General features: G+C 57.3%; 2 protein-coding genes and 1 long non-coding RNA gene across 5 annotated transcripts in view; 2 read left to right on the top strand and 1 right to left on the bottom strand.

Annotated features, from left to right (window-relative positions):
• EIF3G (eukaryotic translation initiation factor 3 subunit G) overlaps positions 1–15,658 on the bottom strand; it is a 68,240-nt gene that overhangs the window by 9,120 nt on the left and 43,462 nt on the right. The window lies entirely within an intron of this gene.
• Positions 5,101–8,754, top strand: LOC127060722 (zinc finger protein 345-like). The gene is made up of 3 exons (XM_050984787.1): positions 5,101–5,416; positions 6,211–6,309; positions 6,418–8,754. The coding sequence occupies exons 2-3, from the start codon at positions 6,243–6,245 to the stop codon at positions 8,682–8,684; spliced, it is 2,334 nt and encodes a 777-aa protein (XP_050840744.1). The 5' UTR covers positions 5,101–5,416; positions 6,211–6,242; the 3' UTR covers positions 8,685–8,754.
• On the top strand, positions 10,136–15,053 carry LOC127060530 (uncharacterized). The gene is made up of 3 exons (XR_007779680.1): positions 10,136–10,282; positions 13,814–13,850; positions 14,901–15,053. It is a non-coding gene; the product is annotated as an uncharacterized LOC127060530 (long non-coding RNA).

The following is a 15,658-nucleotide window of genomic DNA, read 5'->3' as shown; positions in this document are numbered from 1 at the left end:
CAATGGCGCTGCGAGCCGGTGCCGGCGCGGCCAATGAGATGCGAGCGGAGGGAGCGCGCGCAGGGTGTCAGGGCTCCGCCACAGCAAGAGCAGCCAATGGGAACGCGGCGCGCCTGGTGGGCGGAGCCCTGACACCCGCCTCGCTTCCTCCGCTCGCATCTCATTGGCCTAGCCGCACCGCTCGCAGCGCCATTTGCTGAACGGCGCGCGGTGGGCGGAGCGGCGCGGCGTGGGCGGGGGACTCGCAGGCGCTGGCCCGTCGCTACCTGAGGGCGCGGCGGCGGCTCCGGCGGCTCCTTTGTTCCCCCTGCGGCGCGGTTCGGGATCGCGTTCTGGGATCGGGTCGGGATGAACCTCGGGCTAGGGCTCCGGGAAGGGGCCTCCGGCTCCGGTAAGGCCGGCTGAGGGGGGGTGAGGGGAGGATTACGGCGGCTCCTGCGAGGGTCACCGGCCCTTTGTTCGGCACCGGATGGCGCCCTGCAGGAGCTGGGGCCTTGGGGTTCTCCTCCCCCTCACAACATCGGGACACACCTCGGTCCCCTCAGTATCGATTCTCCCCTCATAGGGATCCCTTCATAAGATCCCCCCGCAGCCCTTTCAGGATTCGATCCCCTCTCATAAGATCCCTCCCTCAGCCCCGGCAAGATCGATCCCCCCTCAGGTAGGATCTTGTTCCACTTATAGGAACCTCTCTCAGCCCCCTATTGAATCGATCACCCCTCAGAGGATGCTCCTCAAAGGTTCCCCTCAGAGGATCCCCCCTTAACCCCTCAGGATTGCATTCTCCCCTCAGAGGATCCGACTCATGGGATCCTCCCTCAGAGGATCCCCTCAAAGGTTCCCCGTCAGAGGATCCCTCCTCAGCCCCCTCAGGATGTGTTGCCCTCATGGAGATCCCTCACTCAGATGCGATCCCCGTATAGGAGATCCCCTCAGCCCCTCACAGGATCTCCTTAAAGGTTTCTCTTTTCAGAGGGAATCCCCCCCCTCAGCCACACTCAGGCGTGATCGACCTCATAGGATCCTCCCTCAGAGAGTATCCCCTCTCAAATTTCCCCGTCAGGGATTGATCTATCCCCTCATGGAATCTCCCCTCATGGGATCCCCCCCCCTCATAGGGTCCCTCCCTTCAGAGGATCCCCCCTCAAGTTCACCTCATGGATTTTCTTTCCCCTCGCCCCCTCAGTTTCGATCCCCCTCAACCCCCCAGATCAATTCCCCCTCCAGGATCCCCTCAAAGGTTCCCCTCATGGAATCCCCCCTCAGAGGATCTCCCCATGGGAACCCCCTCAGCCCCCTCAGGGAGTGATCCCCCCTAGGCCTCCCTGCAGCATTCTCACTCAGCGGATCCCCTCCAAAAATTCCCCTCAGAAGATTCCCTCCCCCCTCAACCCTCCCAGGATCAATCCCCCCTCGAGGATCCCCTCAAAGTTCCCCTCATGATATCCCCCTCAGCCCCTCATGGAGATCCCCCCTAGGCCCCTCGGTCATTCTCCCTCGAGGAGCCCCCTCAAAAGTTTCCCCTCATGATCACCCCCTCAACCCCCCCCAGGATCTATCCCCGGATCTATCCCCCCTCAGAGGATCTCCTCAAGGTTCCTCCCCCTCATGAGATCCCCCCTCAGCCCCCTCAGGATTGGATCCCTTAGGCCCCCTCAGATCAATCACCCCTCATGGGTCCCCTCAAAGGTTCCCCTCATGAATCCCCCCTCAGCCCCCTCGGATCTATCCCCCCTCATGGGATCCCCTCGAAGGTTCCCCTCTGAAGAGCCCCCCCACCCTCAGAGGATCCCCCCTCAAACGTCCCCTCATGAGATCCCCCCTCAGAGGACCCCCCTCATCAGCCCCCTCAGGATTGATCCCATCCTGATGGGATCCCCCTCGTTGAACCGCCCTTGGCCCCCTCAGGTCATCCTCCTCCATCGAGATCCCTCAAAGCTTCTCCGCATGGGATCCCCCCTCACCCCTCTGGATTATCCCCATCATGAGACCCCCCCTCAGAGTATCCCCTCGCATGGGAATCCCCCCTCAGCCCCCTCAGGATAATCAACACCACTCAGAGTATCCCCCTAGAGTTCCCCTCATAGGTTCCCCTCAACCCCTCCCCAGATCAATCCCCCCGCATGAGCCCCTCAAAGGTCCCTCATGGACTCGCCCCCGTCAGAGGATCCTCTCTCATGAGCATCCCCCCTCAGCCCCCCCTCGATTGATCCCCCCTCATTGGATGCCCCCTCAGCCCCCTCAGGCTTGATCCCCCCCCCCCCTCATGGATCACCCCCTCACCCCCCTCAGGATTGATCCCCCCTCAATGTATCCCCCGTCATCGGAAACCCCCTCACCCCCTCAGATCAATTCTCCCTCAGAGGAATCCCCTCACTGTTCCGCCTCATGAGATCCCCCCCCCCGCAAGGAGATCCCCCCTCAGCCCCCTCTAGGACTCGAATCTCCCCCCTCAGAGGATCCCCCCTCAACCCTGTGCCAGGATGATACCTCAGAGGATTCCCCTCTCCCACCCCCCCAGGATCATTCCCCCTCAGAGGATCCCCCTTTTTATCCCCCCATTTCCCTCTTTTTAAATCCCTTTCCCTTTTCCCCTTTTTTTCTCCCCCATTTCCCCTCATTTTTTATCCCCCTTTTGTATTCCCAAATTTTCCCCTTTTATCCCCCATTCCCTTTCTCTCCCCTCATTTTTATCCCAGATTTTCCCCCTTTTTATCCCCAAATTTCCCCCTCGTTATCCCAAAATTCCCCCCATTTTCATCCCAAATTCTCCCCCTTTGTCTCGCCCTTTCCTCCCCAATTCACTTTTTCCCCACATTCCCTAAATCCCCTTTTTCCTCCTTCCATATCCCAAAAATCCTCACACAAATTTCCCTTTTTCCTCCCCCCAAAATATTCCCGGATTTTTTCCTTTTTTGTCCTTCCTGAGCACTCCTGAACCCCGCTGGGCCCTTCCCCAAAATTCAATTTTTGGGATTCCATATAAAAATCCCAATTCAATTTTTGGGAATCCCACCTAAAATATTTTTGGGATCCCAATTAAAAATCCAATCTTATTTTTAGTTGTGTAATATCCATTGAAACTCCCAATTCTGTTTTTGGAAATTCCAATTAAATCCTCAATTAATTTTGGGAATTCCATTGAAAAATCCCAGTTCTATTTTGTTAATCCCATGAAAATCCCAATTATTGTTTTTGGGAATCCCATTTAAATCCCAATGAAAATTTTTGGAAATCCAAATTAAAAATCCCATTAAATTTGGGAAAATCCCAATTAAAAATCCCAATTAAAATTTTGGAATCCTTCCCCCACAGGAGGATCTGCTCTGGATGGTCCCCAGGTGGGCAGAGCCCAGGTGATCCCTGTTTGGAGCACACCTGGCTGGGGGCTCCTCATCCTCCTGGCTCCCCCTGGCCTGGATTTCCTTTCCATTTCTCTTTGTCCTTTCCAAACCCCCAAACCTGGAGTTGAGAATAAAGATGTTGAACTGAAACAAGGATGGGGATGAGGGGGATGCTGGCTCCGAGGGAGTTGAGGGTTCCTGGGGCAGATTTGGGGCTTCCTCAGGGCTTTGGGCACCCCACACCCAGCAGCTCCATCAGGGGCAGCTGATCAAGGACTCCCTGCCCTGGAAGTGTCCCCACGTCCTCCTGTCCTGGTTCCTGCTGTCCCCTGGCCTGGATCCCCCTCCCATTCTTGTATCATCCCAATCCCAGTCCCATCTGCTCTCATCCCAGCCCAGATCCATTCACCAGTCCCACATTCCCTATACTGGTCCCTTCTCACTATTCCCACGTCCACATTTCCATATTCCTGTCCCGGGCCCATTTTCTATTCCAGTCACAGCCTCGTTTCCCATCCCAGTCCCATTCTTCCCCATCCCATAATCTCACTCCGGTCGCCGTTTCCATCTTCCCTGTCCCGTTCCAATATTGCCCTCCCCGGTCCCATTCCAGGTTCCTCTCCCGTATTCCCTGTCCTATTCCCGGCCCCCGTCCGGTATTCCCGGTCCCATTCCCAATCTCTGTCTCGTATTTGCAGCCCAATTCCCGGTGCTGGTCCCAGTTCCGTATTAAGTGTCCTGGTCCCGTAGTCCCAGTCCCTGTCTGTTATTGGCAGAGCCATTCCTGGTCCCTGTCCCCATTCCCGGTCTTTGTCCCCAGTCCCTGTCCCCATCACCATTCCCAATCCCTGTCCCCATTCCCGGTCCCTGTCCTCATTCCCTGTCCCTGTCCCCGTTCCCTGTCCCCATTCCCTGTCCCATTCCCGGTCCCCTCTCGCCGGACTCTCCGCCCCCTGCCATGACGTCACCGAGTAAGCCCCGCGCCTCCGCCCACCAATCCCAGCGCGCGATCGCTCCCCTATTTGCATAACCACGCCTCCGTCTGGCCCCGCCCGCCGCCGGCTGCAGCCGCGTCCGGGCGCGGTTCGCTCCCAGTTCCCTCCCAGCGCTCCCAGTAAGAGCGGCACCGGCAGGGAAAGCGCTCCCAGTTCACTCCCAGCGCTCCCAGTCAGAGCGGCACCGACAGGGAAAGCGCTCCCAGTTCCCTCCCAGCGCTCCCAGTCAGAGCGGCACCGGCAGGGAAGGCGCTCCCAGTTCACTCCCAGCGCTCCCAGTAAGAGCGGCACCGGCAGGGAAAGCGCTCCCAGTTCCCTCCCAGCGCTCCCAGTTCGCTCCCAGCGCTCCCAGTCAGAGCGGCACCGACACGGAAAGCGCTCCCAGTTCGCTCCCAGCGCTCCCAGTCAGAGCGGCACCGACAGGGAAAGCGCTCCCAGTTCCCTCCCAGCGCTCCCAGTCAGAGCGGCACCGGCAGGGGAAAGCGCTCCCAGTTCGCTCCCAGCGCTCCCAGTAAGAGCGGCACCGGCAGGGAAAGCGCTCCCAGTTCGCTCCCAGCGCTCCCAGTAAGAGCGGCACCGGCAGGGGGAAAGCGCTCCCAGTTCGCTCCCAGCGCTCCCAGTAAGAGCGGCACCGGCAGGGAAGCGCTCCCAGTTCCTCCCAGCGCTCCAGTAGGCGCGGCACGGCAGGGAAAGCGCTCCCAGTTCGCTCCCAGTGCTCCCAGTAGAGCGGCACCGGCAGGGAAAGCGCTCCAGTTCCTCCCAGCGCTCCCAGTAAGAGCGGCACCGGCAGGGAAAGCGCTCCCAGTTCCCTCCCAGCGCTCCCAGTCAGAGCGGCACCGGCAGGGAAAGCGCTCTCCGAACGGGAGAGAGAGGGAGAGAAGGAGGAGCAGGGGCAGGAGGAAGAGGAGGGACAGAGGAGGAGGAGGAGGGATAAAGGAGGAGGAGGAGGGAGAGAAGAAGGAGCAGGGGCGGGAGAAAGAGGAAGAGGAGGGACAGAGGAAGAGGAGGAGCAGCCTCAGCCCCGCTCCGACCGCGGCTCGCCCGGATCCGCCGGCATCGCCCGCCCGGAGCCCGCAGGTGAGCGGGGAGGGGGAGCTCGCCCCGAAGCCATCGCGGGGGGATCCGGGAGGGTTTTTTGGCGGCCCCGGGAATGTTTGGATGGTGCAGGACCCCAAAGCTCGGATGGAAATGGACCTGCAGGGATCTCGGGGGGGTCCCAGGGGGGATCGCTCTGTACGGGCGGGCACGGGGGCGATCTCGGCTTTGGGGATCCCCGGGAGCCCCGGAGCGGGGAGGGCGCCCAGGGGCGATGGCGGAGCCCGAGCAGCCCCGGCAGCCCCGAGGGGTGGGGGAGGACGGGGATGAGCGGGCTCCGGGCCCTGGGCTGGGGTTCACGGGGGTCCCGGGAGGAGGGAGGAGACGAGAATCTCGACTCCGTGATTCAGAGGCCTGATTATTTAATCTATAATATGTTTTATAAATAAATTATATACTGGAGTTATACTAAAGAATAGAAGAAAGGATTTCATCAGATGGTTTGAAAGGAAAGGAATGGATTGGAATGATAACAAAAGCTCCTGACTCCCAGAGAGTCCGAGCCAGCCTGGCTGCGATTGGCCGTTAATTAAAAACAACCAACACGGGCCAATCACAGACGCACCTCTCGCATTCCACAGCAGCAGATAATCATTGTTTTGCTTTCCCTCGGAGGCTCCTCAGCTTCTCGGGAGGAAAAAAAAAAAAAAAAAAAACCTGACCAGAGGATTTTTCCAGAAAATATCATTGGCTCCAGGGTCCCCCGGGGCTGAAAGGGGCGCTGACTCCTCCAGCTGCCACCAAAGCCAACGCGCTCAGCCCTTGTTCTCCCCCAGCCCAGGATTTCCCACTGCCAAACCTCGGCCCCATGGAGGAGGAGGAGGAGGAGGAGGAGGCTGTGAGGAAGAGGAAGATGTCCCCAGAGCCTCAGGCAGGTGAGGATGAAGTCAGTGCCCCTTTCCCCCTCTGTGCTGCTCCATCTCCTTGCCTTGCCCTGAGGGACAGGGACAAATCCCATCGTGTCCTTGTCCTTCCTGGGCCAGAGCAGGAGCTGAGCATGGAGAGCAGCGAGGAGAAATCCCCGCGGCGGCAGAACCTGGTGGCAGAGGCCGTTGGGAGCGGCTCCACGGCGCAGGAAGGCAGCGGGGAGGAGAAGGCGCGGAGATGCCTCAGCAGGAGGGGCTGCAAAGGCAGAGCGAGGGGATCCGAGGGGGAAAGAGCCAGGCTGGGCCGGGGAGGGGGTCAGAGATCAGAGCTGGGGGTCCATGAGCATCTCCAGGATGGAGAGAAGCCCCAGAAGAGCTCAGAGCTGGGGGTCCGTGAGCAGCTGCAGGATGGAGAGAAGCCCCAGAAGAGCTTGGAATGTGGGAAGACCTTCAGGTGGAGACCATCCCTGCTTGACCATTCCAGAATCCACACCAGGGAGAAACCCTATGAGTGTGGGGAATCTGGGAAAAGCTTCAGCTCAAGCTCCCACCTGGTCGTCCACCAGAAGATCCCTATGGGGAAAGAGCTGAGATCTGAGGGGAAAAAACCCAGCCTGGGTCTGGGAGGTGGCCAGAGCTTGGAGCTGGGGGTCCGTGAGCATCTCCAGGATGGGGAGAAGCCGCACAAGAACTCAGAGCTGGGGGTCCATGAGCAGCTCCAGGATGGAGAGAAGCCCCAGAAGTTCTCAGAGTTGGGGGTTCATGAGCAGCTCCAGGATGGAGAGAAGCCCCACAAGTGCTCGGAATGTGGGAAGAGCTTCAGGTGGAGATCATCCCTGATCCGCCACTGCAGAATCCACACGGGGGAGAGACCCTACGAGTGTGGAGAATGTGGGAAGAGCTTCAACACCAGGTCCTACCTGATCGTCCACCAGAGGATGCACAACGGGGAGAGGTCCTACGAGTGTGGGCTCTGCGGGAAGAGCTTCAGCACCAGCTCCCACCTGATTGTCCACCAGAGGAATCACACAGGAGAGAGGCCCTACGAGTGTGATGTGTGCAAGAAGAGGTTCCAGAGCAGCTCCACCCTCCGAAGCCACCAGAGGATTCACACCGAGGAGAGGCCGTTCCGTTGTCCCGATTGCGGGAAGGGATTCAGGGAAAATTCCACCCTGGTCACCCACCGGCGGATCCACACCGGGGAGAGACCCTACGTGTGTGGGGAGTGTGGGAAGAGCTTCAACACCAGCTCTTACCTGATGGTCCACCAGAGGATGCACAGCGGGGAACGGCCCTACGAGTGTGGGCAGTGTGGGAAGAGCTTCACCCGCAGCTCCCAGCTGATCGTCCACCACAGGGTCCACACCGGGGAACGACCCTACGAGTGTCCCCAGTGTGGGAAGGGCTTCATCTCCAGCTCCAACCTGATTGTCCACCAGAGGAGCCACGCTGGGGAGAAGCCCTACGAGTGTGAGCAGTGCAAGAAGAGGTTTCGGAGCGTGGGTGAGCTGGTGGTGCACCGACGTTCTCACGCTGAGGAGAGGCCGTTCCACCTCTCCGACTGCGGGCAGGGCTTCAGTGACAGCTCCACCCTCATCCAGCAGCAGTTCATGCAGCCCGGGGAGGGTGAGGAGAGCTTCAGTGAGAGCTCCAACCTGATCATCCACCACAAGGACCACGCCGAGGAGAGACCCTACGAGTGCGATCAGTGCCATCAGAGGTTTTACACCAGCTCCTCTCTGCTCAAACACCAACGCGCTCACACCGAGGAGAGGCCGTTCCGCTGCCCCGATTGCGGGAAGGGCTTCAAGAACAACTCAGCCCTCATCATCCACCAACGCATCCACACCGGGGAGAGACCCTACGAGTGTGATCAGTGCTGGAAGAGGTTCCACACCACCTCTGATCTCCTCCTGCACCAACGCATCCACACGGACGAGAGGCCCTTCCGCTGTCCCGACTGCGGGGTTGGGTTCAAACACAACTCCAGCCTGGTCAAACACCGACGGATCCACACCGGGGAGAGACCCTACGAGTGTTGGCAGTGTGGGAAGAGCTTCAGTGCCAGCTTCAGTTTGATTGTCCACCACAGGACCCACACCGGGGAACGGCCCTACGAGTGCGGGCAGTGCGGGAAGAGCTTCAGCCAAAGCTCAGGGTTGGTCGCCCACCAGAGGAGCCACACGGGGGAGAGACCCTACGAGTGTGGGGAGTGTGGGAAGAGCTTCAGCCAGAGCTGTAACTTGATCAAACATCAGTGTAGGCAGCATTGTGGGCAGCCCAGAGGGCAGGAAGAGCTTCCTGGGCTGCTGCAGCTTCATCCCCCACAGGAGGATCTGCTCTGGATGGTCCCCAGGGAGCCCAGGTGGGCAGAGCCCTCTTGATCCATGCTTGGAGCACACCTGGCTGAGAGCTCCTCATCCTCCTGCCCAGGTGGGCAGTAACCCCTTGATCCGTGTTTGATGGACACCTGGCTGAGGGCTCCTCATCCTCCTGGCTCCTCGTGGTCACCTGAACTCATCCTCAGTCCAACATCCGAAATCCATTGTGGAGAGAAGATTTGTCAACTTCTGACCCCAGAAAAATCTCATTTTTTCCATCTTTTGGTGGCCTTCAGCAACTCTAGATGGCCTTGGATGGTTTCTCCATCCCCCACAGGAGGATCTGCTCTGGATGGTCCCAGGTGGGCAGAGCCCAGGTGATCCCTGTTTGGAGCACACCTGGCTGGAGGTTCCTCATCCTCCTGGCTCCCCCTGGCCTGGATTTCCTTTCCATTTCTCTTTGTCCTTTCCAAACCCCCAAACCTGGAGTTGAGAATAAAGATGTTGAACTGAAACAAGGATGGGGATGAGGGGGATGCTGGCTCCGAGGGAGTTGAGGGTTCCTGGGGCAGATTTGGGGGTTCCTCAGGGCTTTGGGCACCCCACACCCAGCAGCTCCAGCTGGGGCAGCTGATCAAGGACCCCCTGCCCTGGAAGTGTCCCCACGTCCTCCTGTCCTGGTTCCTGCTGTCCCCTGTCCAGGATCCCCCTCCTTCCCCTGTCCCATTCCTGGTCCCTGTCCCCATTCCCAGTCCCATTCCCCGTCCCCTTTATCATTCCCAGTCCCAGAGTCAGTCCCCCTGGACTGGGACCCCCCAAATCCCTGGGACCACCCCCCCCCCCAAAATCCTTGGGACCCCCCCTCAAATCCAGGGATCCTCCTGGACTGGGATCCCCAAAATCCCTGGGACCCTTCCAAAATCCCTGGGACCCCCCTGGGCTGGGTCCCCCTTCAAATCTCTGGATCCCTTCCGATTGGGACCCCCCCAAAAACCCCCAAATTTTTGGGACCCCCCCCAAAATCCCTGGGACCCCCAAAATCCGGGGATCCCCTCCCCCTTTGCCGCCCCTCCCCCACCGGAGCCCGGCTTCGTCCCCGCCCCTCCCCCCCGCCGCAGTGCCGCACGCTCCGCGCATGCGCGCCCTCCACACCGCCCCTTCCCCTCCACCGGTCCCCGCCTTCTCATTGGCCGTGGCGGGAGAACTCCACGCTGATTGGCTGCCTGAATGAGTGACTGACAGCTCAGTAGGGATGGGGACGGGGGGACTCGGCTAAGCTCGCCTCCCATTGGCTACCGCACCGCGGGTGGGCGTGGTCTCCTCTTTCACCCTCCTTCCTCTTACTGTAGGGGGGCAGCGCGCCGCGTTCCCATTGGCTGCTCTTGCTGTGGGCGGAGCCCTGACACCCGCGCGCGCGTCCCTCCGCTCGCATCTCATTGGCCGCGCCGGCACCGGCTCGCAGCGCCATTGGCTGAACGCGCGCGGTGGGCGGAGCGGCGGCGTGGGGCGGGACGCGCAGGCGCGGGCCCGGCGCTCCCTGAGGCGGCGGCGGCGGCTCCGGCGGCTCCTTTGTTCCCCCTGCCGGGACCGGGTTCGGGATCGCGTTCGGGATCGGGTCGGGATGAACCTCGGGAAGGGCTCCGGGAAGGGCTCCGGCTCCGGTAAGGCCGGCTGAGGGGGGGTGAGGGGAGGATACGGCGGCCCGCGAGGGTCACGGGCCCTTTGTTCGGCACCGGAGGCGCCCTCAGAGCGGGGCCTTGGGGTTCTCCTCCCCCTCACAACATCGGGACACCCTCGGTCCCCTCAGTATCGATCTCCCCTCATAGGATCCCTTCATAAGATCCCCCCTCAGCCCTTTCAGGATCGATCCCCTCTCATAAGATCCCTCCCTCAGCCCCGTCAAGATCGATCCCCCCTCAGAGGATCTCCACTTATAGGAACCTCTCTCAGCCCCCTAAGAATCGATCACCCCTCAGAGGATGCCCTCAAAGGTTCCCCTCAGAGGATCCCCCCTTAACCCCTCAGGATTGATCTCCCCTCAGAGGATCCGCTCATGTGATCCTCCCTCAGAGGATCCCCTCAAAGGTTCCCCTCAGAGGATCCCTCCTCAGCCCCCTCAGGATGGTTGCCCTCATGGGATCCCTCCTCAGAGGATCCCCTTATAGGAGATCCCCTCAGCCCCTCACAGGATCTCCTTAAAGGTTCTCTTCAGAGAATCCCCCCCCTCAGCCACCTCAGGATTGATCGACCTCATAGGATCCTCCCTCAGAGAATCCCCTCTCAAATTTCCCCTCAGGATTGATCTCCCCTCATGGAATCTCCCCTCATGGGATCCCCCCCCCTCATAGGGTCCTCCCTCAGAGGATCCCCCCTCAAAGGTTCACCTCATAGGATTTTCCCTCAGCCCCCTCAGGATCGATCCCCCCTCAACCCCCCAGGATCAATTCCCCCTCCGAGGATCCCCTCAAAGGTTCCCCTCATGGAATCCCCCCTCAGAGGATCCTCCCTCATGGGAACCCCCCTCAGCCCCCTCAGGATTGATCCCCCCTAGGCCTCCTCAGGATCAATTCTCCCTCAGAGGATCCCCTCAAAAGTTCCCCTCAGAGGATTCCCCCCTCAACCCTCCCAGGATCAATCCCCCCTCAGAGGATCCCCTCAAATGTTCCCCTCATGAGATCCCCCCTCAGCCCCTCAGGATTGATCCCCCCTAGGCCCTCTCAGGATCAATTCTCCCTCAGAGGATCCCCTCAAAAGTTCCCCTCATAGGATCCCCCCTCAACCACCCCCAGGATCTATCCCCCCTCAGAGGATCTCCTCAAAGGGTTCCCCTCATGGGAACCCCCCTCAGCCCCCTCAGGATTGATCCCCCCTAGGCCCCCTCAGGATCAATCACCCCTCATGGGATCCCCTCAAAGGTTCCCCTCATGAGATCCCCCCTCAGCCCCCTCAGGATCTATCCCCCCTCATGGGATCCCCTCAAAGGTTCCCCTCATGAGATCCCCCCTCAGAGGATCCCCTCAAACGTTCCCCTCATGAGATCCCCCCTCAGAGGATCCCCCCTCAGTTCCCTCAGGATTGATCCCTCCTCATGGGATCCCCCCTCGTTGGAACCTCCCTTGGCCCCCTCAGGATCAATCCTCCCTCAGAGGATCCCCTCAAAGGTTCCCCTCATGGGATCCCCCCTCAACCCTCAGGATTAATCCCCCATCATGAGAACCCCCTCAGAGTATCCCCCCTCATGGGAATCCCCCTCAGCCCCTCAGGATCAATTCACCACTCAGAGGATCCCCTCAAAAGTTCCCCTCATAGGATTCCCCCCTCAACCCTCCCCAGGATCAATCCCCCTCAGAGGAGCCCCTCAAAGGTTCCCCTCATGGGAACCCCCCGTCAGAGGATCCTCCCTCATGGGATCCCCCCTCAGCCCCCTCAGGATTGATCCCCCCTCATGGATCCCCCCTCAGCCCCCTCAGGATTTGATCCCCCCTCATGGGATCCCCCCATCAGCCCCCTCAGGATTGATCCCCCCTCATGGGATCCCCCCCCTCATCGGAACCCCCCCTCACCCCCGCAGGATCAATTCTCCCTCAGAGGATCCCCTCAAATGTTCCCCTCATGAGATCCCCCCTCATGGGATCCCCCCTCAGCCCCCTCAGGATCAATCCCCCCTCAGAGGATCCCCCCTCAACCCTGTCAGGGATGATCCCCTCAGAGGATTCCCCTCTCAACCCCCCAGGATCATTTCCCCCTCAGAGGATCCCCCCTCATGGAATCCTTTCATGGATCCCCTCAGAGAATCCCCCCCCTCAGGATTGATCCCCCCCCTCAGAGATCCTCCATCATGAGACCCCTCAGAAGATCCCCCTCAGAGGATCCCCCCTCAGGATCAATCCCCCCCTCAGAGATCCCCCCATCTTAAATCCCTCATTTCCCCCCTTTTTATCCCCCCCTTTTCATCCCCCATTTCCCCCCATTTTTATCCCAATTCCCCCTTTTCATCCCAAATTTCCCCCCTTTTTATCCCCCATTTCCCCCTTTTGTCTCCCCCCTTTTCATCCCCCATTTCCCCCATTTTTATCCCAAATTTCCCCCTTTTCATCCCAATTTCCCTCCTTTTTATCCCCCATTTCCCCATTTTCATCCCTCATTTCCCCCCTTTTCACCCCCGTTTTTTCATCCCCATTCCCCCCCTTTTCATCCATCCCCCATTTCCCCCCTTTTCATCCCAAATTTCCCCTTTTCACCCCCCATTCCCCCCTTTTTTATCCCAAATTTACCCCTTTTTTATCCCAAATTTCCCCCCTTTTCACCCCCATTTTCCCCCTTTTTATCCCAAATTTCCCTCCCTTTTTCCTCCCCCCATTTCCCCCCTTTTATCCCCCTTTTTATCCCCCATTTCCCTCTTTTTAATCCATTTCCCCTCTTTTTCTCCCCCATTTCCCTCATTTTTATCCCCTTTTTTATCCCAAATTTTCCCCCTTTTTATCCCCCATTTCCCCCCCATTTTTATCCCAGATTTTCCCCCTTTTTTATCCCAATTTTTCCCCCTCTTTATCCCAAAATTCCCCCCATTTTTATCCCAAAATTCTCCCCCTTTTTCTCTCCCCCTTTTTCCTCCCAAATTCACTTTTTCCCCACATTCCCTAAATCCCCTTTTTCTCCCTCCATATCCCAAAAATCCTCACACAAATTTCCCTTTTTTTCCCCCCAAAATATTCCCGGATTTTTTCCTTTTTTGTCCTTCCTGAGGACTCTGAACCCCCCCTGGGGCCTCTCCCCCAAAAAATTCAATTTTTGGGAATTCCATCTAAAAATCCCAATTCAATTTTTGGGAATCCCATCTAAAATATTTTTGGGAATCCCAATTAAAAATTCCAATTCTATTTTTGGGAATTCTCTTTAAAAATCCCAATTCTATTTTTGGGAATCCCAATTAAAAATCCCAATTATGGTTTTGGGAATCCCAGTTAAAAATCCCAATTAAAATTTTGGAAATCCAAATTAAAAATCCCAATTAAATTTTGGAAATCCCAATTAAAAATCCCAATTAAAATTTTGGGAATCCTGTTTGAATATTCCCCAAAAATCCCAATTTTTTTTTAGGAATTTTCTGCTCTGCCAATGCTGTTGGATAACAAAATTTCTTAATTAATTCCTAATTAATTCCCAATTAATTCTCTTTTTTTTCCCCCCAGCCTGGCGTTAGGAGCTCGAGGACTGCCATGCCCTTAGGTGGGTTGAGTTTCATTAATTAAATAATTAAATAAAATTAAATTTTAAAATTAAAATTAAAGTAAATTAAATCTAAAATTAATTACAGTAATTAATAAATTAAAAATTAAAATAAAATAAAATAAAAAACAAAGTCAACATAAAATCACTAATACCCTCCCCCTCCCATCCTTCCCCTCCCTCCCCTTCCTTTTTCCATTGCCCTCCGCACTCACTTCCACTTACTTCCACCTTCCCTTTGCTTTTCCACTTCCCCTCCCCTTCCCTGCCCCTTGCACTTTTCCCCTCCTTTCCCCTTCCCTTCCCCTATCCACTATTCCTATCGTCGCTGTCTCTACCCGCTATCCCTCCCTTCCCTTCCCCTTCCCCTTCCGCGTCCGGCGGCATACCCCCCGTCCCCCTCCTTTTGCCATCCTTTCCTTTCCTTTCCCTGCCCTTTTTTCTTTCAATGCCCAACTGCCTTTCACCCGTTCGGACCTAAAGGCTCCCCTTTGAGCCGTCTAACCTGTCCCTAATAATGTATTTTTGCTTCTTTCCTTAGCACCTGCCCCTCTTTTCCCTTGCCGCCCCCCCTCCCTATCCCCGCCGACCTGGCGCCCCTGTCCCCGCCTCTACCCTGTTATCTTATCTCTATTCCTCCCCGGTACCCTCCTTTATCCTTCCCGGCCCACCCTCCGCCTTTGCGCCGCCTCCTTCATTCCCTGCCCTAATTAACCCTGATTTCCATTGCAGGTGCCCATTCCCAGCCCCTGCTGTGAGATGGCCCCTCCTGGGTGGGACCCCCCCAGCTCTCCCTCAATCCCAGAGTTAATAATCATTAATTAATCATTAATAATCAATAATTAATCATTAATAATTGCTATAATTAACACCAATTTCCATTCCAGGTGCCCATTCCCAGCCCCTGCTGTGAGATGGCCCCCCCTGGGTGGGACCCCCCAGCTCTCCCTCAATCCCAGAGTTATTAATAACTAATTAATCATTAACAATTAATCAATAATCACTAATAATCATTAATATTACCATAATTAATCTTGATTTCCATTCCAGGTGCCCATTGCCAGCCCCTGCTGTGAGATGGCCACTCCAGAGCCCCCCCTGGGTGGGACCCCCCGGCCTGGCCCCTCCCCCGGGCCTGGCCCCTCCCCCAGCTCCATGCTGGGCCCTCCCCCGGCCCCTCCCCTGGCTCCGCCCACTCCGGGCACTCGGGCACGCGCTGCCAGCCCCGGGCTACGCCCCGGACAGCATGCACCCCCTGCACAAGGTGAGTGGGGAACCCCAGAATCCCAAAATCCCAGAATCCCAAAATTCCACAATTCCAGAAATCCAGAATCCCACAATTCCAGGTCTCAAAATTCTACAATTACAGGCCTCAAATTCCACAATTCTCAGAATCGCAGAACTCCATAATTCCAGATCTCAGAATCCCACAATTCCAGAATCCCAGACTCCAGAACCCCAGAATTCCAGAATCTCAAATTCCAGAATTCCAGAATTCCAGAATCCCAGGCCTCAAAATTCCACAATTCCAGACCTCAGAATTCCACAATTCCAGATCCCAGAACTCAGAATTCCACAATTCCAGAATCCAGAACTCCACATTCCAGACCCAGAATCCCACGAATTCCCAGAATTCCAAACCCTAAATTCCAGAATTCCAGAGCTCAAAATTCCAGAGTTCCAGACCTCAGAATCCACAACTTCAGAATCCCAGATCTCAGAATCCCAGAATCCAGACCTCCCGAATCCAGAATTCCAGACCCTCAGAATCCCAAATCCCAGAATTCCAGAATCCCAGAATTCTAAAC

Source organism: Serinus canaria, chromosome 25 (assembly GCF_022539315.1).
Source record: "Serinus canaria isolate serCan28SL12 chromosome 25, serCan2020, whole genome shotgun sequence".
Taxonomy (NCBI): domain Eukaryota; kingdom Metazoa; phylum Chordata; class Aves; order Passeriformes; family Fringillidae; genus Serinus; species Serinus canaria.
Note: the sequence above shows the minus strand (reverse complement) of the source record. Positions and strands in the feature narration are given on the sequence as shown.

Bases quoted from the DNA above. Each gene is read 5' to 3' on its own strand.
- LOC127060722 (XM_050984787.1), top strand. From the start codon at position 6,243: ATGGAGGAGGAGGAGGAGGAGGAGGAGGCTGTGAGGAAGAGGAAGATG. The intron at 6,310-6,417 runs GTGAGGATGAAG...TTCCTGGGCCAG, and splicing joins GTCCCCAGAGCCTCAGGCAG to AGCAGGAGCTGAGCATGGAG.